Source organism: Doryrhamphus excisus, linkage group LG19, assembly GCF_037039965.1.
Source record: "Doryrhamphus excisus strain RoL-2023G ecotype Guam linkage group LG19, RoL_Dexc_Guam_v1.1, whole genome shotgun sequence".
In the NCBI taxonomy this organism is placed as follows: domain Eukaryota; kingdom Metazoa; phylum Chordata; class Actinopteri; order Syngnathiformes; family Syngnathidae; genus Doryrhamphus; species Doryrhamphus excisus.
Window position 1 is genome coordinate 14,317,501 of NC_136375.1, and position 18,440 is coordinate 14,335,940.

Here is an 18,440-nt window from a genome sequence, read left to right on the forward strand (position 1 = left end):
TTGGAATAAACATCCATCCGTCCTCGCTAGGGTGGTAGGGTACATTGGAATAAACATCCATCCGTCCTCACTAGGGTGGTAGGGTACATTGGAATAAACATCCATCTGTCCTCACTAGGGTGGTAGGGTACATTGGAATAAACATCCATCCGTTCTCATTAGGGTGGTAGGGTACATTGGAATAAACATCCATCCGTCCTCGCTAGGGTGGTAGGGTACATTGGACTAAACATCCATCCGTCCTCGCTAGGGTGGTAGGGTACATTGGACTAAACATCCATCCGTCCTCGCTAGGGTTGTAGGGTACATCTACCTGTCCTCACGAGGGTGGTAGGGTACATTGGAATAAACATCCATCCGTCCTCGCTAGGGTGGTAGGGTACATTGGACTAAACATCCATCCGTCCTCGCTAGGGTGGTAGGGTACATTGGAATAAACATCTACCAGTCCTCACTAGGGTGGTAGGGTACATTGGAATAAACATCCATCCGTTCTCACTAGGGTGGTAGGGTACATTGGAATAAACATCCATCCGTCCTCGCTAGGGTGGTAGGGTACATTGGAATAAACATCCATCTGTCCTCACTAGGGTGGTAGGGTACATTGGACTAAACATCCATCCGTCCTCGCTAGGGTGGTAGGGTACATTGGAATAAACATCTACCAGTCCTCACTAGAGTGGTAGGGTACATTGGACTAAACATCCATCCATCCTCGCTAGGGTGGTAGGGTACATTGGAATAAACATCCATCCGTCCTCACTAGGGTGGTAGGGTACATTGGAATAAACATCCATCCGTTCTCACTAGGGTGGTAGGGTACATTGGAATAAACATCCATCCGTCCTCACTAGGGTGGTAGGGTACATTGGAATAAACATCTTTGGCGTACCAGCCAGGCCCCCTTCACTAAAACCCATCCATCCTCAGTAGCTCCCAGGTTCTTCACTTAAATGTTTTTAAAGAAGCCGTGAGGGTAGCAAGCAGAGAAGGAAACAAAGCGTCTTCCTTCCTCCTGCTGAGCTTCGGAGGAGGAAGGAAGTGCTGAGTGGTGCAGTCTTTGTTTCCACACAATCAATAAAGACAAATGAAGCCAAAGCAGAAGCAAACGCAAGGAAGGAGATAAGCACACGGCACGTCTCATCAAGTCCCACAGCAAAGTCAGCATGGCGGCCTCCACCCTGTACTATGTACATGAATATCTAGAGCAGGGTTCTCAAAAATGTGGCCCGCGGGCCAAATGTGGCCAGTTTAATGTTTGGGAGAAAAGTCATAGCACAGACGACACTGTCGGGGTGCACATTCTGACCCATTTTTGTGCGTTTGCGTGCAGAAGAGTGTAAGAGTTAGATTTGACAAGGAAATGCATCACGTTCGAAAGATCGACAACAGCTGGTTTGGTCAATGGAAAAAAGGCGTGTTGTATTTTATTGTTGCGTGTATGGCCTCCACGTGTATCCATTCCCTGCATCGGCGTGCTGCTGTACAGGCGTCAGTGACCCGATGGCTTACAAAAGCAAATAGTACATACATGTGTGGTCCATGTGTCATTGGCATGTGCAGCCATGACGACCGGTCTGGTGTCAGTGGTGGTCGGTGTTCATCTCTCTCGACATGAAATAACACCCCTATAGTCACCTCTACACTCCTATTAGTCAATATAGTAGACATAATATGTGAAAATATGATATATTAAGCATAGAAAACCTATTTACCACCTTCTAAATATGCTTTTTAACATTATTAGAGCTCTCTCGACATGAAATAACACCCCTATAGTCACCGCTACACTCCTATTAGTCAATATAGTAGACATAATACGTGAAAATATGATATATTAAGCATAGAAAACCTATTTACCACCTTCTAAATATGCTTTTTAACATGATTAGAGCCCTCGAGACATGAAATAACACCCCTATAGTCACCGCTACACTCCTATTGCCAATATAGTAGACATAATACGTGAAAATATGATATATAAGGCATAGAAAACCTGTTTACCAGCTTCTAAATATGCTTTTTAACATTATTAGAGCTCTCTCGACATGAAATAACACCCCTATAGTCACCTCTACACTCCTATTAGTCAATATAGTAGACATAATACGTGAAAATATGATATATTAAGCATAGAAAACCTATTTACCACCTTCTAAATATGCTTTTTAACATTATTAGAGCTCTCTCGACATGAAATAACACCCCTATAGTCACCGCTACACTCCTATTAGTCAATATAGTAGACATAATACGTGAAAATATGATATATTAAGCATAGAAAACCTATTTACCACCTTCTAAATATGCTTTTTAACATGATTAGAGCCCTCGAGACATGAAATAACACCCCTATAGTCACCGCTACACTCCTATTGCCAATATAGTAGACATAATACGTGAAAATATGATATATAAGGCATAGAAAACCTGTTTACCAGCTTCTAAATATGCTTTTTAACATTATTAGAGCTCTCTTGACATGAAATAACACCCCTATAGTCACCTCTACACTCCTATTAGTCAATATTGTAGACATAATACGTGAAAATATGATATATTAAGCATAGAAAACCTATTTACCACCTTCTAAATATGCTTTTTAACATGATTAGAGCCCTCTAGACATGAAATAACACCCCTATAGTCACTGCTACACTCCTATTGCCAATATAGTAGACATAATACGTGAAAATATCATATATAAGGCATAAAAAACCTGTTTACCAGCTTCAAAATATGCTTTTTAACATTATTAGAGCTCTCCCGGCATGAAATAACACCCCTATAGTCACCTCTACACTCTTATTGCCAATATAGTAGACATAAAACGTGAACATAAGATATGTAAGGCATAGAAAACCTGTTTACCACCTTGAAGACGTGTGAGGACGTGGCGATGCTGTGTGAGTGGCGAACCCTCGTAGAGGAGGACTACAGTCGCCGTGGCGTCGGCGCTCATCTGATTAAAATAATCTGTCTGCTAAATCTCGCTATGACTAATGAACTGTGATACCCCCCCCCCCTCCTTCCACCTCACCCTCTATTGATTATTGAAAAGCTCTCTCTCTCGTTCTTAACACATTTTGCTCTTCTGCTCTTCATTTGTTCTTCTCGCCTCCTCGTCTTGTAGCATTCATTTAGCTAATTTGATATTTGGGCTTGATAGGGGCTTGATCTCGCTTTCTTTGGCTTGCAATAATGAAATCAGGCTGCAGCCCCTTCATCTGCATTAGCGTCTATTTGCAACACTAAACAAGATGCTAATTCAGATAGCCTCTCATTGGTTTAGCCACATGCGCATTTGCATAATTTCTGCATGAACCCGCTTTCTCTATGGCGGGTGTCGGAAGGAAGTAGATGCCGCTGATGACGTGTTGGAGTTCTTTGATGCTGTCACAAGAAGCATGTACACCTGCCATGCTATTCAACGCCAGCAGGGTTGCGAGCCAATCACAGGGCACATATAGACAAACAACCATTCACACTCACATTCATACCTATGGACAATTTGGAGTGGCTAATTAACCTAGCATGTTTTTGGAATGTGGGAGGAAACCGGAGTACCCGGAGAAAACCCACGCATGCACGGGGAGAACATGCAAACTCCACACAGAGATGGCCGAGGGTGGGATTGAACCCAGGTCTCCTAGCTGTGAGGTCTGCGTGCTAACCACTCAACCGCCGTGCAGCACCATTGCTATTCAATATGGACGTAATGACACCAATTTGCAGTCGTAACTGACACAGCAAATGGTAGCAGATATTGCTAACTGATCAAGTTAGTCAAGCACAAAGGGGACACCATTACCACTTGGGGGGGGGGTGGGGGGGGGGGTAATAACCATTCCATTCAGGAAAGATTCCAGTCATGGTTGTCGATACGGTTCAAGGATGATATTGATTCATTTGGAACGATACAAAACAATTGAGTGACAGACTCCATAGATCAGGGGTCTCAAACATGCGGCCCGCGGGCAAAATGTGTTAATGTTAGTGCGGCCCGCGCAAGTTTGATACGGATGCTGTATGGTATCATGTACCCAGAAAAAATTATTACGTTTGATTAATGTTCATGTTAAAGGTTAAATAACTGTTAATAGTTATCCTCCCTATCCGTGTGGAAGTGGTAAGTTTTTGGCTATTTAAGTTTAAAGGAAATAATAATAATTGAAGGCTACCGTTTAGGTCGCTAGCTCTCTAGTTTGCGAGTTAGCATGTGTCTCAAGACCCTGCAGTTGCGCAATATGTTGTAAATAAAAAAGTATAAATGTGACTATAGTCGTGTTTTGTCATGTCTACAGGGCTCTAATAATGCTTTGTTCATTTTAATCTGAAAAAAATCATTTGTCTACCCACCAACTATATGTGGTTTCTTAAGTTTTTATTATTTGCCGTTTTATTATTATTATTATATTTATTTATTACTGATTGATTTTCTTTATTCTTGATTTGTTTATTTATTTTTCATCTTATTTTGTGCAGAAAAATAAAAAATGAAGATATTTGAGAACAGTGGAATGTTTTATCAGAACTTTTATTGTAGAAAATCGGAACCAAAGCACTGAAAAATTTTGTATATTTTTCTGTTTTTAATAAATGCGTTTTTTTTTTTTGGAAACACTCTTAGCTCCGCCCCCCCTCCCCAACTAAACCTGTTACGGCGGCCCGAAACAGCGTCCAAAGTTGCCGTGTGAATGGAAGCTTTTCCCAGCTTGGCTAACGTGTCGCTGTTAAAATGTGGCGGTGTTTGAGTCTGACCCACGGCCCGCCACCTTGGCGTTTCCTTGAGTGGCGTCTCAAGGCGCGGCGTGCAGTTGCGGAAAACACAAACACACACAAAGCCTTGCCGGGTTTCGGTTCCATTAACCTTGAAGGCTGGCGGCACCTCCAAGTAGCCTTGTTACCTCGCAGCTGATGAGCTCTTTACTCCGTTCCCATGTCGCCGCTATTCCTTGCCGACCTCGAGAAAAGGGACGGCGTGACCTCAGCGCCCGCCGCCTTCTACGCATCACGTAGATGTAGAGACCAGCTGGTAATACGCTTTGGTATTGTTACCACAAGGGAGGGGGCCGTGCTGAGCATGAGCAGTGGGGTTGCAAGGTTGGGAATGTCAAGAGAAAGTAGGACATTTTCTAAGCCAGTGGTCTCACACTCAATTTACCTGGGGGCCACTGGAGCTAGGGTCTGGGCCGAGACTGAGCCCTGTAGACATGACAAAACACGACTATAGTCACATTTATACTCTTTTTATTTACAACATATTGCGCAACTGCAGGGTCTTGAGACACATGCTAACTCGCCAACTAGAGAGCTAGCGACCTAAACGGTAGCCTTCAAGTTATTTCCTTTCAACTTAAATAGCCCAAAACTTACCACTTCCACACGCATAGGGAGGATAACTATTAACACTTATTTAATCTTTAACATGAACATTAATCAAACGTAATAATTTTTTCTGCGTACATGATACCATACAGCATCCATATCAAACTTGCGCGGGGCCGCACTAACGTTAGCCTTTCATATCAAGGCGGGGGCCTCAAACTAGTGTCCTGCGAGCCACATTTGGCCCGCCGGCCGCATGTTTGACCCCCCCCTGATCTATGGAGTCTGTCACTCAATTGTTTTGGATCGAACCAATATCATCCTTGAACCGTATCAGCAACCATGACTGGAATCTTTCCTGAATGGAATGGTTATCCCCTCCCCCCCATGTGGTAACCGTGTCCCCTTTGTGCTTGACTAACTTGATCAGTTAGCAATATCTGCTACCATTTGCTGCGTCAGTTACGCCTTCAAATTGGTGTCATTACGTCCATATTGAATAGCGATGGTTATTTATGGTTTATTTAATAGTTATTCCCTAAAACTTACCACTTCCACACGGATAGGGAGGATAACAGTTATTTAACCTTTAACATGAACATTAATCAAACATATTTTTTTTCTGGGTACATGATACCATACAGCATCCATATCATTAAAATTTCATATCAAGGCAGGGGCCTCAAATTAGTGTCCGGCGGACCACATTTGGCCCACGGGCCGCATGTTTGAGACCCCTGTTCTAAGCCCTCCCCAAGGGTTTGCAACCTTCATCATGTAGGCCGTGTCCCGAGGGACCCAAACCAACTTCTGCCTCATAAGACGCAGATTCTGGGAGACTTTCGAAGGTACTCGACCCAGATCTGTTAATAATGGTCTCCCTGTCAAAGGGGACAAAGAGGGTTCTAAAAACCAGTGGTCATATGCAAGTATATTCACTGAGGAATATCTGTCTGGAGAACACCATGGTCCGTATCGGAATTCCCTATTCCCCAAGGCCTCGTAGTCGCACTGCTGTTTTAGCGGCAAGGAGGTCAAAGGGCCGCCTAGCCGTAACACCGTACTGTTCCATTAGCATCCATTTGCTATTCTGCAGGAAAAACGCGCTAAATGCCAGGCGAGTACGGCGCCTTGTTTTATTTATGAAGACGTTTTTCCGTGGAGACGTTGATTATCCTGCGTCGCTTCCAAGCTGCTCCTGCAGCCGACCCCTTCGGACTCCCGACGCCTCCTCAACCGTGACCGAGGCCTGTTGCTGATTTCTCTTGTCGGGAAATGAGCGCTTGTTAAAAAGGCTTCACGGTTCAGCGTTTGATGCCGACCACGTGATGACGCTGTCGTTGTCGTATGATGGCGATGAGTGTCTCGGGTCGGACGACTCCAGCCTTGGGTCACCGAGAGCGGTGATTGGCGGGCGCTTAATTAAGCTGCCCTTGATGCGGTCGATCGGTGAGGCGTCGGTCCGTCAGCATGGCTGCGGCCCAGGTTGTTCAGGCGGCGAGAAGAAATGGCGTGATGTCATACCATCATTAGAAAAAAACGGACATCTAAGATCCAAAGATGTTCAAATCCGGCAGTCTGCACGCCCGTGCTTGTCCTCCTCCGACAGCCAACGTCCTGAAGCTGCAGCGCACATGAGACATTTCAATCACGCCGCCACCGCAGGAAGTCGAGCGGCATGAATGGAGAGAACCGATCTCAGACCGGTCTTGTCCCACATAGGCGTGCTAACATCCAGTCCAAGTCGGGTTCTTGCTAAGTGCTTCAGAACGGGGCGCCTCGCTGTTTCTGCAAGAGGGTTTAACCCCCCCCCCCTACTCTGTATTAAACACACCGTACTACATACGCTGTAGTAGACACATCATAGTACACACACTGTACTACACACATCGTAGTACAAACAGTCTTAAAGACACACATCGCATTACATACGCTGTATCAACGATATGCACGGTGGATGAGTGGTTTGCGCGTAGGCCACACAGCTTAGAGACCTGGGTTGGAATCTCCTCTTGGGCATCTCTTTGTGGAATCCATTTTAAAAACATGCTAGCTAACAGTACCATCATACTGATGAACAACAACAACAACAACAACAACAACAACAACAACAACAACAACAACAACAACAACAACAACAACAACAACAACAACAACAACAACAACAACAACAACAACAACAACAACAACAACAACAACAACAACAACAACAACAACAACAACAACAACAACAACAACAACAACAACAACAACAACAACAACAACAACAACAACAACAACAACAACAACAACAACAACAACAACAACAACAACAACAACAACAACAACAACAACAACAACAACAACAACAACAACAACAACAACAACAACAACAACAACAACGTTAATATTATTATTAGGAATATTGGGATGCACGGTGGTCGAGTGGTTTGCGCACAGACCTAGCGTGGGTTTTCTCCAGGTACTCCGGTTTCCTCCCACATTCCAAAAACATGCTAGGTTAATTAGCCACTCCAAATTGTCCATAGGTATGAATGTGAGTGTGAATGGTTGTTTGTCTATATGTGCCCTAGAAAATGAATGAATGAATGAATGAATGAATGAATGCTGGGATGTGTTCCTTCCATCCCATTGGACCAGACTGTCCTATTATTTCATGCTGTCTTTTATACCACCCCCCCCTCCCCCCACAATCTTCCTGGTCCGTGGTCCACGTCTTGTATCACACGCTGTCACTCTGGCGACATATTAAAAAGGCAAGATAGCGACGCTGGTGTTATTGCCAGGAAAGTGATTTAGCACTAGCTTGTGTTGATGAAAGAACGTGTGTGTGTGTGTGTGTGTGTGTTCACCACCACTCCATCTCCTCGCCACACTTTCTCATTTGGCCTTCCTCTTCTTCTTCATCATCATCTTCTTTTTGCTTTTATCTCACGTCTGGCCTCCGTCGCCCAGCAGCATCGCCCGTTTCTCCGGTTGGCCTTCTTGTGCGGCTCATTGACTTGTGGCGAAGAACTTCTTTCCATTCATTTGGATTTTATGGTTTTAGTAGACCATAGACATGGCTATTAACATCCACAACTTCTCACCATCCACACCAAAACCTTTTAAGACTGCTAACCAAAATGGAGTCTAAAAACCCCACACAACAATGCATCATGGTGATGATGCGGCATGGAGGTGGGTCCTGGGTTTGGTTGTCCGCATGGGCTTCTCTATGTGGAGTTTGCATGTTCTCCCCGTGTGGCTTTTCTCCGGGTACTCCGGTTTCTTCCCACATTCCAAAAACTTTTGTTTCATTTCATTGGCAACTCCAAATTGTCCATAGGTATGAATGTGAGTGTGAATGGTTGTTTGTCTATATGTGCCCTGTGATTGGCTGGCCACCAGTCCCGGGTGTACCCCGCCTCTCGCCCCAAGACAGCTGGGATAGGCTCCAGCATACGCCCACCCTAGTGAGAACAAAGTGTTGATTATTGTGTGTTCTTCATACAAGTAGAACACAAACATACACGTAATAAAGATAATGAAAGTATTCGGGCTGGGATCTGTCCATAGTGTCCCCAAGGGTTTGGAGGACATGCTAGCACACATGGAATCCACATGAAGTACAATCAAAGCTCAAGCATCATTCATCAAAGATGTTTTTCCCGAGGGCGGCCAGGGTGAAATCGTCATGTGATGCATTCGCCATGGGACTGATGGCACGGCAACACAGTAGGCCGCGTCCTTTGGCAAAGGTCAGGGGTGGATCGCTCTGTCTGGCGGTACGTGCGGTTGCCATGACGGGCCTGGAGAGGTGTTTGAATGGGGTTGGAGACCCCCCCCCCGCCCACCTCCACCACCAGTCAATAAGCCTGGCTCATGACAGACTTGGATAAACCTGAACGTTGAGTCTTTTCTTGCTTCCTGGGAGGTCAGGCTGGAATCCGGCGTGGGGAGCATCGCTATGGCGATGAAGCCAAATCCAACGGTGGAAGAAGCGGGGCATCGCCATGGCAACTGAGGTGACCCCTGCTGTGCTAACGCAGCTAGCGGAAATCTACAATGCAAATCCCATGTAGTTGACGGTGATGGATGACATGATCAGTGCCGGGACACGCCCCCAACATGGACCAGGTGTGGGAAGACTGGGAAGACAGGATGCAGCCACGGCTCACAAAAACCGAAGTCACATGAAGCCACGGCGTGATTGGCGTCTGAAAGCAAACACATCTTCTCACGGTTGTCAATAAGATGAGGGTGGGGGGGGGGGGTGAGAAAGCCTCTCCGATTCAAGATTAGCACCTGATCCTTGTCGGAATGATGGCTGATTACCTCGTGCTTCACATTTATTTGTGATTCTAACGCTTCCCAGTTGTCCCGTAACGCCAGCTATTTAAGTCAAGCGAGGCGCGTGTCGCCATGAATCACGCCAGCACGAGCTATTTGGGCTGCACAATAGCCCGGGAGGGGCCCAAAGGCTGCTTCTTTCCTTTTTTCACATGTCCTATATTATTACGGCCCTTCCTGACGTTCCGGACTCCTTTTCAGAGCACTAATGAGGTGTAGCCATTGTAGCACAAGTACTAATTCTCCTCAAGCCGCTGGGATTAATTGCATGGTCTAATGCCAGGAATCAATCCCAAAAATGGGGCTGAAAAGCAGTGGCCTTCATTCAAGCAGGTACGGCAGGAATGGCTGCTGGTGGTGTTTGTGTGGAGTACAAGAGAGCAGGAATGGCTACTGGTGGTGTTTGTGTGGAGTACAAGAGAGCAGGAATGGCTACTGGTGGTGTTTGTGTGGACTACAAGAGAGCAGGAATGGCAACTAGTGGTGTTTGTGTTGAGTACAAGAGAGCAGGAATGCTGCTGGTGGTGTTTGTGTGGAGTACAAGAGAGCAGGAATGCTCCTGGTGGTGTTTGTGTGGAATACAAGAGAGCGGGAATGCTGCTGGTGGTGGTTGTGTGGACTACAAGAGAGCAGGAATGGCTGCTGGTGGTGTTTTTGTGGACTACAAGAGAGCAGGAATGGCTACTGGTGGTGTTTTTGTGGAGTACAAGAGAGCAGGAATGGCTGCTGGTGGTGTTTGTGTTGAGTTCAAGAGACCAGGAATGGCTGCTGGTGGTGTTTGTGTGGAGTACAAGAGAGCAGGAATGGCTACAGGTGGTGTTTTTGTGGAGTACAAGAGACCAGGAATGGCTGCTGGTGTTTGTGTTGAGTACAAGAGAGCAGGAATGGCTGCTGGTGGCGTTTATGTGGAATACAAGAGAGCAGGAATGGCTGCTGGTGGTGTTTGAGTGGAGTACAAGAGAGCAGGAATGGCTGCTGGTGTTTGTGTTGAGTACAAGAGAGCAGGAATGGCTGCTGGTGGTGTTTGTGTTGAGTACAAGAGACCAGGAATGGCTGCTGGTGGCGTTTGTGTGGCGTACAAGAGAGCAGGAATGGCTGCTGGTGGTGTTTTTGTGGAGTACAAGAGACCAGGAATGGCTGCTGGTGTTTGTGTTGAGTACCAGAGAGCAGGAATGGCTGCTGGTGGCGTTTATGTGGAATACAAGAGAGCAGGAATGGCTGCTGGTTGTGTTTATGTGGAATACAAGAGAGCAGGAATGGCTACTAGTGGTGTTTGTGTGGAGTATTAGAGAGCAAGAATGGCTGCTGGTGGTGTTTTTGTGGAGTACAAGAGAGCAGGAATGACTGCTAGTGTTTGTGTGGAGTACAAGAGAGCAGGAATGGCTGCTGGTAGCGTTTGTGTGGAATACAAGAGAGCAGGAATGGCTGCTGGTGGTGTTTGTGTGGAGTACAAGAGAGCAGGAATGGCTGCTGGTGGCGTTTGTGTGGAGTACAAGAGAGCAGGAATGGCTGCTGGTGGTGTTTGTGCTGCCTGCAAACCAGAAGAGGAACATCTCCCTCATCTTTGTCTTGTCCTCCATCACAGCAGGTGCACGCTGAAGAGCTTTCTCGTGGAGCTTTGCCCTTTTATTGCTTAGTCGTGCTGACTCGTGTGTGCAAACATCATGCCTGTGTGTGTGTGTGTGTGTGTGTGTGTGTGTGTTTGCTGTTTAAATGTCAGGATGAACATTGTGTTGTCCTGGAGGAACTGTCAGCACATTCACTGCTTTTTGTGTGTGTGTGTGTGTGTGTGTGTTTGTGTGTGTGTGTGTGTGTCTCAGGGCTGCTCATTTACAGCAATATCTTGTTCTTGTACAACTTACAACACGTCCACTTACACATTTGTAGCACACACACTCATATGAATTGATGGTGTGTGTGTGTGTGTGTGTGTGTGTGTGTGTGCATGTAAAAGCATGGCAGATGCCGGGTCAATGAAGGTAAATACGACCACAGATTGGAAATGGAGCGCATTGCTAGCAGGCGTGTTTGGAATGTGCCAGCAAAGCATACATCACATACTACACACACACACACACACATACTACACACACACACATACTACACACACACACACACCGACTTTTCTGCTCATTTGCTTCCTCGCAAGCGTGTCTGCGTGGCATCCACGTCCATCTGTTGCGTCCATCTTTCCTCACGTCATCCTGCGTGTCCCCCGTGTGCTTTCGTGTCACACAGCTGATGTGTCGCCTGACGCGCCTCAGTGACAGACGCCACTCCTGAAGGAGGATATTGCACAACGGCAGCAAGAGAACCGATGTTGTCGTGGAGCCTCCGAGCCAGCCTTGATGCTCGGTGTAATGCGTCTAACTCCATGTCACGTGACGTTCAAAATAAGATGGAAAATAAATAAACAAATCAAGAATAAAGAAAAAAAATAAATCAATCAGTAATAAATAAATATAATAATAATAATAATAATAAATATAATAATAATAAAAACTTAAGAAACCACATATAGTTGGTGGGTAGACAAATTATTTTTTCATATTAAAATGAACAAAGCATTATTAGAGCCCTGTAGACATGACAAAACACGACTATAGTCACATTTATACTCTTTTTATTTACAACATATTGCGCAACTGCAGGGTCTTGAGACACATGCTAACTCGCTAACTAGAGAGCTAGCGACCTAAACGGTAGCCTTCAAGTTATTTCCTTTCAACTTAAATAGCCAAAAACTTACCACTTCCACACGGATAGGGAGGATAACTATTAACAATTATTTAACCTTTCCACGATGTGGAGCTGACGCCGCTGCTGTCCCGCCTGCTGATGGGGTTGGGGGTGGGGGGGGGGGGCAGCGCGATGGAATGAAGGGCTGAGATGAGCGCTGATTTGCAGGCTGTTTATCCTTTCATGCCAGACGCTTTGGACTGCAAGGTCAGCGGCGTGAGCGTGTCCTGCATGAAGCTGTCAATCAGGACCATATGCTGCGTGCCTCTCGACTTCATCTTGTTTTCACGGAGATGCTTAGTAGCCTTACGCATACGACAGCGCTGCTTGGCACCACGCATGGAAACAAGGACAGACGAGACTGAGCACCCGTATGATACATATTTAAATAAAAAAAAAAACACATTTGTTGTTTAAAAATTGAAATAACTTGAGATGCACTTTTTTTTCCATTAGCATTTTGTTTGCGTTTTCTCCTTTTATCAACTCCACAGGACATTGGTCGGCAGGGGGACCCACATGGGTCTCAAACACGCGACCCGCGGGCCAAATGTGGTCCGCAGGACACTAGTTTGAGGCCCCCGCCTTGATATGAAAGTTTAATGTTTGATATGGATGCTGTATGGTATCATGTACCCAGAAAAAATATTACATTTGATTCATGTTCATGTTAAAGGTTAAATAACTGTTAATAGTTATCCTCCCTATCCGTGTGGAAGTGGTAGGTTTTGGGCTATTTAAAATTTATTTTTTGGCTGTTGAAAGGAAATAATAATTAATTTAATATCGCCGAAACGATATTTTCTTACACCCCTAATTGTGAGCATTCTACTTCCTGTGTCCATGTCCAAAAAAAAACTCTATTGGCGGCTCCTCCCCAGAGTGCGTCTGCATGTCGTTACTGATGTGATGAATTCTCCCTCTTATGGCATCTAGCATGTGTTAGATGTCGGGTTACACCCCCCCCCCCCCCCCCCAAAGGAGGAGCTGCAGTCCACCTTTCCAGACAAATGGATGCAGCCCCGCCTTTCTGGAGGGAATTTAAAAGTCTGTAAAAGTCTGCAGCTTTGGAATCCCGATGGAACACACACACACACACACACACACACACACACATGGGGAGGCACGTCATGAGTTGTGCTGCTCGAGCGAGTGAGTGACAGAATGCGAGACGCAGCAATCAGAGATGCTTAATTGATGAAATGAAAGTGCAGACGCGGCGCAATAAAAGAAGAGAGAGCTCCACTCGGCAAAATCGGACGCTGATTTATCCCAAGGACACGTCGCCACCAGCCACAGTCGGTTCCCGGCTCTGAAAAAAAAAAATGAAGTACTTAAGACTCAGGTGTACACAATGGATGCAGATCAGCGTGATCCCACTTCTCTCGCCGCAAAGCGTCAAAACCTCAACGCAAATGTGCTCCAGCCACAATTCCAAACCCCCGGAGGAGATAATGTCTGCTTTTTTTTTAAAAAATGTTATATTTGTTCTCCGGCTAGTTTGTGCAAAGAATAACCCGGCTGCCCCTTCTTATTTCCCAGCTGAGGTGTGCGGCTCTGCAGATAAGAGAGAATATTACCTGGCACAAGCGTTGCCATTGTTCCGCTGGACTAGCGCCGTGTTCCTCTCTCCGCCTCACATATTCGGAGAGCTAATACGACTGTATCCTCTTGGACAATTCAAGGTTATTAAGCAGGGGAAGCTTCCAGCAGACAGGAAAAAGCATCCCAGAGTGACATTTTTTTTTTTTTCTGAAATCGGTGCCTAACCACGACTAGGGATTGACGAGAAAAGAGCTTAATCAATCCATTCATCAATCAGGCCATTGAATGTTGCTGAGTGTGCTTGTCAGCTTACACAAAGACGCTAAAAAGGCATCCAGCAGCTCTGCATGCGCTTTAAAATGTTGTTTTCTAAGCCAGGGGTCTCTAACTCAATTTACTTGGGGGCCACTGGAGCTAGGGTCTGGGTGAGACTGGGCTGCATCAGGTTTCCCCCCCCCCCCAAAAAACCAAAAAACGCATTTATTATTCATTCATTTTCTACCGCTTTTTCCTCACAAGGGTCGCGGGGGGTGCTGGAGCCTATCCCAGCTGTCTTCGGGTGAGAGGCGGGGTACACCCTGGACTGGTCGCCAGCCAATCACAGGGCACATATAGACAAACAACCATTCACACTCACACTCATACAATTTGGAGTGGCTAATTAACCTAGCATGTTTTTGGAATGTGGGAGGAAACCGGAGTACCCGGAGAAAACCCACGCATGCACAGGGAGAACATACAAACTCCACACAGAGATGGCCGAGGGTGGGAATTGAACCCTGGTCTCCTAGCTGTGAGGTCTGCGCGCTAACCACTAGACCGCCGTGCCGCCCACGCATTTATTAAAAACAGAAAAATGAATAAACTTCGCTTTGGTTCCAATTTTCTACAATAAAAGCTCTGATAAAACATTCCACTGTTCTCAAATATCTTAATTTTTATTTTTCTACACAAAATAAGATGAAAAATAAATAAACAAATCAAGAATAAAGAAAATCAATCAGTAATAAATAAATATAATAATAATAATAAAACGGCAAATAATAAAAACTTAAGAAACCACATATAGTTGGTGGGTAGACAAATGATTTTTTTCAGATTAAAATGAACAAAGCATTATTAGAGCCCTGTAGACATGACAAAACACGACTATAGTCACATTTATACTCTTTTTATTTACAACATATTGCGCAACTGCAGGGTCTTGAGACACATGCTAACTCGCAAACCAGAGAGCTAGCGACCTAAACGGTAGCCTCCAAGTTATTTCCTTTAAACTTAAATGGCCAAAAATTTACCACTTCCACACGGATAGGGAGGATAACTATTAACAGTTATTTAACCTTTAACATGAACATTAATCAAACGTAATAATTTTTTCTGGGTACATGATACCATACAGCATCCATATCAAACATTAAACTTTCATATCAAGGCGGGGGCCTCAAACTAGTGTCCTGTGGGCCACATTTGGCCCGCGGGCCACATAAAACAATAAAAGTAATTACTCTCACATATACACACACACATTTTGTTGTCTGTCTCTTCTGTATTTAAGTGTTTTTAAGTGTCACAGGATTTGAACCCGACACTGACCTGTACTTTCCCATTGACGTTGTCCTGCAGGCCTGCCCGTGTTATTCCCTCTGAGAGGAAGAGCAAGCGATGTCACGCCACCACCACCGCTTTGAACGGGACTACCGGGCGCCGTGGGAGCGGAGGGACATCCGCCCGTCGGGGGGCCTCCACAATGGGGGAGCCAATCATTGCTGTGCCTCTGCTGTCGTCAATGGCAACAACCGCCCGGGGCTCCTTCCCCTGCCCGTCATCGCCTCCCTCCTGCCCACGCCGGCCACCGTTACCGTGACGACATCCAGTGGCGACATCGCGGCCAAGCGAGGCATCGCGGCGGCAGCCAAGGTAAGCGGCTCTTCTGTCAGGTTCATCGCCGTCTCTTAATGTCAGCCTCCTCATTCCTCGCTTCTCGGCTCGCCGGCCTTTCAACGCCTCGACTCTTGCCAAACGCTTTCCCTTTCCATCCTCATCTTCCTCGCCTGCCAAGCCATGACGCTCGTTCCTCCCGGCCTCGCCCTCCGCGCTAATTCTCCTCTTTGATTATGCAAATTACCTTCAGGATGGCGCTTGGTGGGACTTTTCCATCAGAGCAAACAATTGCATGAAGTGGAAATGAAGATAGATGGTCTAGCAAGGCCCCCCCCGATATATAGAGCTTTGACAGTTGTGGCTGTAGGCAACCTTCTTATGATTAAATCCACAAGATGGCGCCGTTTGTATTTAAAGTATGAACAGTCAGCATCCAGCAGTTTTGTCTAGCTCTGCGTGGTGCTGTGTCATCTGTTGACATAGCTTCCTTTAGAAGCCAAACACGATACACACTCACATAGCACAATCAGAGTTGGGCAACACATACATATGACTGATGGAGCTACACTGTAGCTCAGGGGTCTCAAACTCAATTTACCTGGGAGCCCTGTAGACATGACAAAACACGACTATAGTCACATTTATACTCTTTTTATTTACAACATATTGCGCAACTGCAGGGTCTTGAGACACATGCTAACTCGCAAACTAGAGTGCTAGCGACCTAAACGGTAGCCTTCAAGTTATTTCCTTTCAACTTAAATAGCCAAAAACTTACCACTTCCACACGGATAGGGAGGATGACTATTAACAGTTATTTAACCTTTAACATGAACATGAATTAAACGTAATAATTTTTTCTGGGTACATGATACCATACAGCGTCCATATTAAACTTGCGCGGGCCGCTTTTTAATCGAGGCGGGGGCCTCAAACTAGTGTCCTGCGGGCCACATTTGGCCCGCGGGCCGCGTGTTTGAGACCCCTGCTGTAGTTGCTTTGGGATGTGGCCACAGTCTCTGCTTTCATTCTGGACTCCTTCCTCCATCCTCCTTGTCCTGTGCTGGAACCAGATGTCGACAGGGAAAACTTCTAAAAACTCCTGAAAACGCCTACTTTCTCATGCACTCCAAATCATTATGTTGTTGAAGCTCTTGGCTCTCCGAGATATCCACTTGTTTAGCATCTCTGCAGACTACAGCAGTCCTGAAACTCCTTATTATTTGGTTTTGGTGGACCCAGTGTGGGGGGGGGGGCTCTACAAGCCCACCTGATGACCAGAGCCATGTGGGGAAAACCAATGCAGTTAGTCGTCCTTTGCCTGCTGCGTGCGTACCAAGAAGATGTACCAATGTTTTTTTTCTACCGAACCCACCCCCACCTCACCGTCTGCCGAGTCTGCTAAAGCGTGCGTGTCTAAAAGGCAAACCTGCCTCGCTTGTCTGGGTTTTAATTATAAGCGACACGGGCCTCAGGTGCCTGGCTCTCCATCCTGGCCCCCCCCCTCCCTTTGGGTCAAACGGCTTCAAAGCTGTTGGCAAGTCGGTATTTTCCTCGCGTGAGCATCCAACATGTGTAAAAGTGACGCTTCATAATCTCCAGCCAGTAAAAGCCCACCAATCACGGTGCGGATGGCGTAGCCTTTATTTTCGACGCATGAAGGTGCGCGTGACAAACGCACCATCTGCCGTAATTGGCTGTACCCCGTGTAAAGCTAACCGCACGGAACAGCAGGCTGGACTTCTTTTGGGAGTTTTCCCTGTCGTCCCAAGTCGGCCTGTTAATTATTTACGATGAGGGATGCTCACCTTTCATGCCAGCCAATAAAAAGCCAGCCTTCCTCTTAAACACGCCGCCATTAAAAATGTGCTGCACCACATTATGGCTTGCATGCTAACTGTAAACCGATTCTTACAAGACAGCCATTCACTCCACTGCTATTGATCAATACCACACTTTATTATTTCAGATGGAACTATTTCACCACTTCACCAAGATATCATACATCATGATGTTTGAAAAATATGCATATTTTTACGCTCCCGATCCCGTTCATCCATGAGTGAATGGGCCGATACGGATACCTGTTCTATTTCACAATGCATGTATTTCTAGTGGGCTGCATGGTGGACGAGTGGAGCGAGCAGACCTCACAGCTTGGAGACCAGGGTTCAATTCCACCCTCGGCTATCTCTGTGTGGAGTTTGCATGTTCTCCCCGTGCGTGCAAAAAAAAAAAACATGCTAGGTTAATTGGCGACTCCAAATTGTCCATAGGTATGAATGTGAGTGTGAATGGTTGTTTGTCTATATGTGCCCTGTGATTGGCTGGCCACCAGTCCAGGGTGTACCTCGCCTCTCGCCCGAAGACAGCTGGGATAGGCTCCAGCACCCTCGCAACCCTCGTGAGGAAAAAGCAGTAGAAAATGAATGAATGAATTAATGTATTTCTAGTGGGCTGCATGGTGGACGAGTGGAGCGAGCAGACCTCACAGCTTGGTGACCAGGGTTCAATTCCACCCTCGGCTATCTCTGTGTGGAGTTTGCATGTTCTCCCCGTGCGTGCAAAAAAAAAAAAACATGCTAGGTTAATTAGCGACTCCAAATTGTCCA

The 18,440-nt window shown here is 46.0% G+C and overlaps 1 protein-coding gene across 1 annotated transcript in view; it reads left to right on the plus strand.

Moving 5' to 3' along the window:
- Window positions 1–18,440, plus strand: part of klhl29 (kelch like family member 29) — a 124,767-nt gene that overhangs the window by 23,874 nt on the left and 82,453 nt on the right. The window contains exon 3 of the mRNA XM_058057548.2: window positions 15,571–15,864. Within this exon, the coding sequence (XP_057913531.2) occupies window positions 15,610–15,864 (255 nt within the window). The 5' untranslated portion in view covers window positions 15,571–15,609. The remainder of the gene's footprint in view (window positions 1–15,570; window positions 15,865–18,440) is intronic.